General features: G+C 36.7%; 1 protein-coding gene across 1 annotated transcript in view; it reads right to left on the bottom strand.

The window, feature by feature from the left end:
• Positions 1-7,814, bottom strand: part of MACC1 (metastasis associated in colon cancer 1) — a 35,342-nt gene that overhangs the window by 20,600 nt on the left and 6,928 nt on the right. Inside the window, exon 3 of the mRNA XM_006832229.1 lies at positions 7,094-7,282. Within this exon, the coding sequence (XP_006832292.1) occupies positions 7,094-7,282 (189 nt within the window). The remainder of the gene's footprint in view (positions 1-7,093; positions 7,283-7,814) is intronic.

Genomic DNA, 7,814 nt, shown 5'->3' with positions numbered 1-7,814 from the left:
AACAACATATCTCAGCACCGAAAAGCTCAGAATTTCACCTTATAAAATATGAGTTTTAGAAAAGGTTTAGCTTTCTAATAGTTTACTGATTCTGACTATTAATCTAGGAGTCCTAGTGTGGCACTGTGAGGTAAAGAACTGTACTACAAAGTCTGTTTGAACTGCAAGGTCAGTGGTTCAAACTCACCAGCTGCTCCTCAGACATACTATACAGGGTTGCTATGAGTCAGAACCGACTCAACAGAACTTAACAACAACAGCTTATTGAGTTATATTTATAAATATATTGAGGAAAAAAAAACATCGAATGAATTTTCTTTTAAAAACTTTGCAATAATCACAGTTTTGTATGGCATAAGCGCAACTGTTCTTTCAAAAGAAATACTATGAAAGACGTAGTTTGCTTACAATCAAATTTCAAGTTTTGCTTTTATGTAGCAATGCTATTTAAAAAATTGAATAATATTTCTTAAAATTTAACTTGGAAAGATGGTTTTTCAAAAGTTGACATTTCTAGAAACCTCCAAAGAGAGTCTTCTTTAGAAATGGATCAAATGCACTCAAGAAAAATATGACAGATAGTAATATTATCTAGGGACTCCTGGTGTGGATCTGTAGCTAAGCATTGGACTGTAAATCACAAGGTTGACAGTTCAAACCCACCATCTAGTCTTTGTTGTTGTTGTTGTTAAGTACCGTGGAGTCAGTTCCGACTCATAGTGACCCTGCACAGGGTTTCTGAGGCTGTAAATCTTTACAGGAGCAGAAAGTCTCATCTTTCTCCCATGGAACAACTGGTAGTTTCAAACTGCCAACTTGGAGGTTAGCAGCCCGATTCATAACCACTACACTACCAGAGAGCCTATCTACTCCTTAGAAACCTTATAAAGGGTCACTATGAGTAGGAAATGATTGGATGGCACTTTTCAATAATACCATATTTTAATTAGCTTGAAGCTTGATAAAGATATTGAGGTAACTTTTGTTGTCAAAACATGATCTGAAAATAGGAAAATGATAAATTGAAATGAGATGCTTAAATGCCCAGCCCTGAACACACTTCCAGGCCCACACATGTGGGCATCATTTTGGGTTATGAGAAGGTGACAGTAGAGTATATATAATGGTTAATATTTAGGGCCTTGAGCCAGAAACATGACTTTCTAGCTATACACATTTAAGCAAGTTACTCAGCCTCTCTATGTCTCAGATAATATTAGTGTAAGCCCAAAAGATTTTTGCTGAAAGAATTAAACAAGTTAATTTTTGTAAAGTTTCTGCAATAGTGCCTGGCCCAGCCTAAGTGGCAGAGAACTGTCAGTTAGACACAATAAAAATCAAACAAAGGGAGGAGAGGAAAGCTGAAATGGATAGAAATGAGTGAGTGAGTGAGTGAGTGAAAGAGCCCGGTTGTAGGCACTGGCACGCATACAGGGAAATTTCTGGAGTATGCACACTCTGAGGAAAGTAAACTAAAGGAAACAAAAGCTGCATGGGAACCACTTATTTCTCTGTCTCAATTCCAGTTCCTTTCTTCTGCACCACCCACCCAGAGCTAATGCCAGTGTGCTTTCAAGTCAACTACTTGATCTGTAAAGGTGCTGTAGGATTAACACTGGACTGCTAACCACAAGGTTGGCAGTTCAAACCCACCAGCTGTTTCACAAAAGAAAGATGAAGTTTTCTGCTCCAATAAAAATTGGAAACTGTATAAAGGATCTCTATGAATCGGAACTGACTCGACACCACTTAAAAATGACAACAACAACTTGACTGGTAAATTGAACATATTTTAAAATCATCTGCTTCCAAAGAAACAAAACTGTATAGCTCATTAACTTATATGGATTGTTGTTGCTGTAAAGTATCATTGAGTCAGCTCCAAATCACAGTGATCTATATAAGGTTTCCAGGGAGGGGCTGGTGGGTTTGAATTACCAACCTGTGGTTGGCAGTTCAATGCTTATCTATAGTTCCACACCAATTTATAGAGATGAAAACTAGTATAATTTTTTCTTTAGTTCAAGTGGCCATGAAATAGATTCCTATAGATTATTTGGAACAGCCATAGGTCCAAAACATCATGGATCTTTTTTAGTATTTAATAGAATGAATCAGAAGGGTGACTTAGTATTAATTACAAGAATAGCCCTAGAATGACACCTAGGGGCTTTCCGTTTTGCTTATGAGTATTTATCAGTTTCAGGCATAGATTTAGTCATTTGTGATTTGTACTATGCAAAAGTAAATAATGGAAGAATACTCTGTTTGTTTACCTCCATCGAGATTTGGGGAAAGACAAACTATCTATAAACAACCACAACTAGAGAGAAGCCAGATGCTTAAAACAGCTGACAGAATAAAAAACTCTCTGAACAAAACCTTTCAAAAATCAGAACCGTATTTAAAAAAAAAATTAGAAGTTCTGATTTTAATTAGACAAGTTTTTAATCAGTTAACGGAAATCTCTGAGTCAGAACATCATATTCATGATACTATTGCTCATTTTCCTTTTTAAACTTCTGTCATCTTTCAACTTATTTAGTACACATTGAGTTCACTGTGAGTCCATTACAACTCTTTCATGTTATGCTGATTTGTGTGTTGTGGTACACTCATAAATTTTTGGAGATAAATGATATCTAGGAGGGAAAAGTATGTCTTCAATCTTTGGCTGCTCTCGGCTAAAACATGTTTAAAAGGAGCCCTGGCTGGAAAACCAAGTTCTTGGATCACAGAAAGTGCCTATGCAGACTTGCATTGATTTGATGGCCTCAGTACTCTTCATGGAAAGGCTGCCTTCTCTGGCTCCTCCTGATGTAGTTGCTTTAAGTAAGAAAGAAAAAAAAAAATCTCAAAATATGAATAACTAGCTTTGGTATGGAACTGTAAAATCAGCACTGGTCTACCAGGTTGGAGTTCAAACCCACCAATCACTCCTCAGAAACCCTTACAGGGTTCTCTGTGGTTCAGAACCTACTTGACAATGCTTTAAAACAATTGTCAAAAAGTAATTAGAAAGCATTCCCAACTACTAAGTCATCTTCTAGCCAGAGAAGGAAGCTTTTCCTAAACTAAAATACTTTGAAAATATCTACACTCATTTAACAGAAGGGTTAAAAACATGTTACATGTGCTCATCACTGGAATAGTTTTAAAGATAAAAATTGACTCACATTTTTATATGACAATCAGAAGAAAACACCCAACTAACTTGAGACTAAACGTAAAGATTGGCTTTAATATCAATGCAAATATTTAATTTGTATTATGTGCTGTTATTCCGTGTTTGATGTTTCCATTTTTATTGCAAGCAAAATTCTGAAGGAAATCATTAAGCTCTTAGGTATCTCGATCCCCCATTTCCAGGAATCCTATACTGGTCAAGCTTTTTATGTTTTCTGTCATCAAGCACCTTTACTATATCCTCCTCCCTTACTGACCTGGCCTCATCTTCTGCCTTAAAAATTTATCGTTTTTTTGCTCAAGTCTCTATAGTCCTAGCCCTGCCTATTAACTAGTGAGCTTGCTGATTTTGTTATAAAATTCATTTTATCAAAGGTCATGCTAGAAACATAAACATATTTTGAAAGGTGTCAATGCGTTTGAAGATTGACATATGCTTATCTCAGGTAACAGCAACGGGTTAACAGGGGCAGTGATTTGAGTGAGTGGATCCTCTAAGACACTCCCTCAAGTATTCTATGTACACTGGTAGCACATTACATTTGCTTTACTTGATCTGTGATTTTGCTGTGACTGGTGGTTAGCTGTCTAGAGCTTATATTACAACATCACATCAGGACTACAGGTTACTGTTATCTGTAACTTTTCACTACCAAATTAGACAAGCAAAAATCTTATATCAGTGTTCTGCTGGTATATACATGGGAAGACACATAGACGGAAAGGATATGGGAAGGAGAGTGTGAGGATACCTACAAACATAGAAGGGTTTGAAGAGGATGTAGATACAGGGGTATTTTCTTTTGCTGCAAACACACTTGTGAATGTGGTAGAACATACAGGGGGTAAAATGAAGAATATTTCTTAGATTTTTATAAAACATCTTAAGCCCTTGATTTCCTGGGTCTGGAGGGACACCACAGTCAATAATATAGTACCCAAAACCAGTGTTCTACATCCCACTTTGGTGAGTATTGAACAGGATCTTAAAAGCTTATGAGTAGCCACCTAAGGTGCAACAATTAGTCTCTCTATGTGCAGAATAAAGAAGAGTAATGAAAACTGAAGATACTTAGGATCAACCATAGAAATGGACAAACAGAGCAGGTGAACACCAGTCATCACGACTCTGAGATCAGAAGAACTAGATGGTAACGAGTTGCCACTACTAACTGATTTGAAAGGGATCACAGTAGAAGGGCCCAGATAGAGTGGGAGAAAATGTGTAGCAAAACTCAGAACTATACAAATAAAAATATCCAGGCTTTCTGGAAGAACGGTTAGTGCCATTATTATTCAAATTTATGTAACAACCATTACAGCCAGTGATAATGAAATTGAAGAATTCTATCAACTTCTTCAGTATGAAATTGATCAAATATGCAATCAAAATGTACTGATAATTACTGGCAATTGGGATGCAAAGGTTGGAAGCAAAGCAGAAGGATCAGTAGTTAGAAAATATGGTCTTGGTGATAGAAACAATAATGGAGATTGTGTGATAGAATTTTTGCAAGACCAGTGACTTCTTCATTACAAATACCCTTTTAAAGCAACATAAAAAAGAAGACTATACACATGAACGTAACCAGATGGCATACGCATAAATAAAACTGACTAAGCATAGTGGTTACAAATCAGGCTGCGAACCTCAAGGTCAGCAGTTCGAAACTATCAGCCACTCCATGGGAGAAAGATGAGGATTTCTGCTCCCGTAAAGACTTACAGCCTCAGAAACCCTGTACAGGGTCGCTATGAGTTGGAACCAACTCCAAGACACATAACAACAACAACAACTGTGGAAGAGATGTCACTGGCAAAAGCAAGACAAGGACAGACTGTGGAATAGATCATCAATTGCTCCTATGCAAGTTCAGACTGAAGCTGAAGAAAATTAAAATAGTCAACAAAAGCCATAAGCTGACCATGTACATATCCCATGTGAATTTCGAGATCATCTGAAAAACAGATTTGATGCATTAGATACTAATGACTGAAGATCAGAAAAGTTGTGGAACGTCATCAAGAACATTAGACACGAAGAAAGAAAAAGGTTATTGAGAATACAAGGAATAAGGAAACGATAAAAATAGAGGTCAGAACGAACTCTGAACTTGCTCTCTAGCATAGAGATGCTAAATCAAATGGAAGAAATGAGTAGGGAAAGGGGCTGAACAAAAATTTCAGAGGATAACTCGAGAAGGCAGTCAAGAATAAAATGAAATGTGCAAAGACCTGTAGTAAGAAAACCAAAAGGGAAGAACATGCTCAGCATTTCTCAAGCTAAAAGAACTTAAGAAATAATTCAAGCCGCAACTTGAAATAATGAAGGATTCTATGGGGAAATTTTTGAATGATGCAGGAAGTATCAAAAGAAAATGAAAGGAATACACAGAATTACTGCAGCCAAAAGAAATGGTCGCTGTTCAACCATTTCAAGAGGTAGCATATGATCAAGAGTCAATGATACTGAAGGAAGAAGTCCACGGTGCACTTAAGTCATTGGCAAAGAACAAGGCACCAAGAATTGATGGAATACTAATTGAAATCGTTCAACAAACGGATGCAGCACAGTATGCATTCACTTATCTATATCAAGAAATTTGGACAACAGCTACGTGGCCAACTGATTGGAAGAGATCCATATGTGTGACCATTTCAAATAGAGGTGAGCAAATGTAAAGCAAAAATCATCAGACAGTATCATTAAGATCACATGCAAGTAAAATTTTGCTGAAGATACTTGAAAAATGGTTACAACAGTGCATTGACAGGGAGCTGCCATATGTTCAAGCCGGATTCAGATGAGGATGTAAATCAAGGGATATCAAGTCAGACGGATCTTAATTGAAAGCAGAGAATACCAGAAATATGTTTACCTTTGCTTTATTAACCATGCAAAAACTGTTGACTGTGTGGATCACAACAAGCTATGGAAATATTGCAAAGAACGAGTATTCTGGAAAACTTAATTGTGTTCATGAGGAACCTGTACATAGACCAAACGCAGTCATTCAAACAGAACAAGGGGACACTGAATGGTTTAAAACCAGGAAAAGTGTGTTAACCCTGTAATTTATCAATTTTTGCCCTGCTTAAAACAGTTCTGTTTTATCTTGAAATCTACTTGACTTTCTTGCCATTTGAAAGTTCTGTATTTACACTATTCCCTCTTTTTACTTGGTACTTGACTTCATTATACTTTGACATCTCTGGTTTTTAATTTTAAGTTGGTAAATTTGTTTAACTTTAAATACTTCTTTATCGGGATTGAGTTCTGGTGGTGTCATGTAATCTCAAGTTGTTGTCTGCTGTTGTTGGTTCTCAGTCCAAAGAGAATAAAGTTGATCTGGTCATTAAAAATTGCTTTAATTTCTATTTATCAGCAAAATTTATTTTGATAAAAAAATATTCTATAATGATTACTAGAGGTGGGAGGGAAAGGAACATTATGCATGCTCTATTGTGGTTACAAGGGCTGGGAGGTAGACACATGTTAACATGGGTGACAGGGTAGGCAGTAAATGCCACAAGGGAGGTTGGGAGAGAAAAATGAAGTTAGTGAAGACACAGGATGGAATGCAAAAGTTAACCTGAATAGAGGTAAATACTGTTAACTATTGGTACATATTGTGAAGTGCCTTAGAGTCAGTTCTGACCCCTAGTGATCCTGTATAGGGTTTCCGAGGAGCAGCTGGTGAGCTTGAACTGTCAACCTTGCAGTTCAAATGGCTTTGCAGTCTGGCTCATTAACCCACAGCGCCACACCAGGACTTGGTACATATTAGGGAATTATAATCATTATAATGAAACAAAGTATATGATTTGTTGAATGTAAAACTGATGATCTGCTCTGTAAACTTTTATTCAATTCATAGTAAAAAGTTAAGAAAAAATAAAATCTTACCTCAACAGCAACGGTCCCAGCTTCTCCTCGGTGAGGAATTTCATATGCTTCCATCTGGTGCTTTGTGAGTCTTACTAACTTTTCAGCTACTTCCCTCCAACCTTTCCCAAGCTTGACAGCAGAAGTTAGAATAATAACCTCTTTGGTGAGGCGTGCTACTAACCCTTGACAATCCATTTTCAGCAAAGCCTGCAATACATAAAAATAAATGGTGTGGTTGTTGTTGTTCAGTGCCGTTGAGTCAGTTCTGAATTATAGAGATTCTGTATAGGGTTTCCATGGAGAGGCTGGTGGGTTTGAACCACTAATCTCTGGTTAGTAGTCCAGCGCTGAGTTTATAGCACCACACCAGGACTCCTAAGAATAAATGATCAGTGGTATTATAGGCAACTAACTTAAGCTTGATTCACACAAGTTAAAAGTTTCATATACTTACTGTTGAAAATGGAGTCCTTTTTTACCATGTATTAATCTGAATTTTGAAAAGTTCTAAAAGTTGGATTCAAGGTTAACAAACCCAAAAAGCAAAGCACACTAAATGCAACTAAACCAGAATTAGGAGAGATTTAGGAGCAATTTTGAGACTAACTAATTAGACCAAACACACTACTTTAAGCAAAATCCATTTAACCAATGTGTTCTTTAATTTTTTCATTGTAAAAGGAGGAAGTTTAATTACACACTTCCAATGGTTAATTATTTAAAATTAGGAAAGGTGTGC

The sequence above is a fragment of the Chrysochloris asiatica genome, unplaced genomic scaffold (genome assembly GCF_000296735.1).
Source record: "Chrysochloris asiatica unplaced genomic scaffold, ChrAsi1.0 scaffold00006, whole genome shotgun sequence".
Lineage (NCBI taxonomy): Eukaryota > Metazoa > Chordata > Mammalia > Afrosoricida > Chrysochloridae > Chrysochloris > Chrysochloris asiatica.
Note: the sequence above shows the minus strand (reverse complement) of the source record. Positions and strands in the feature narration are given on the sequence as shown.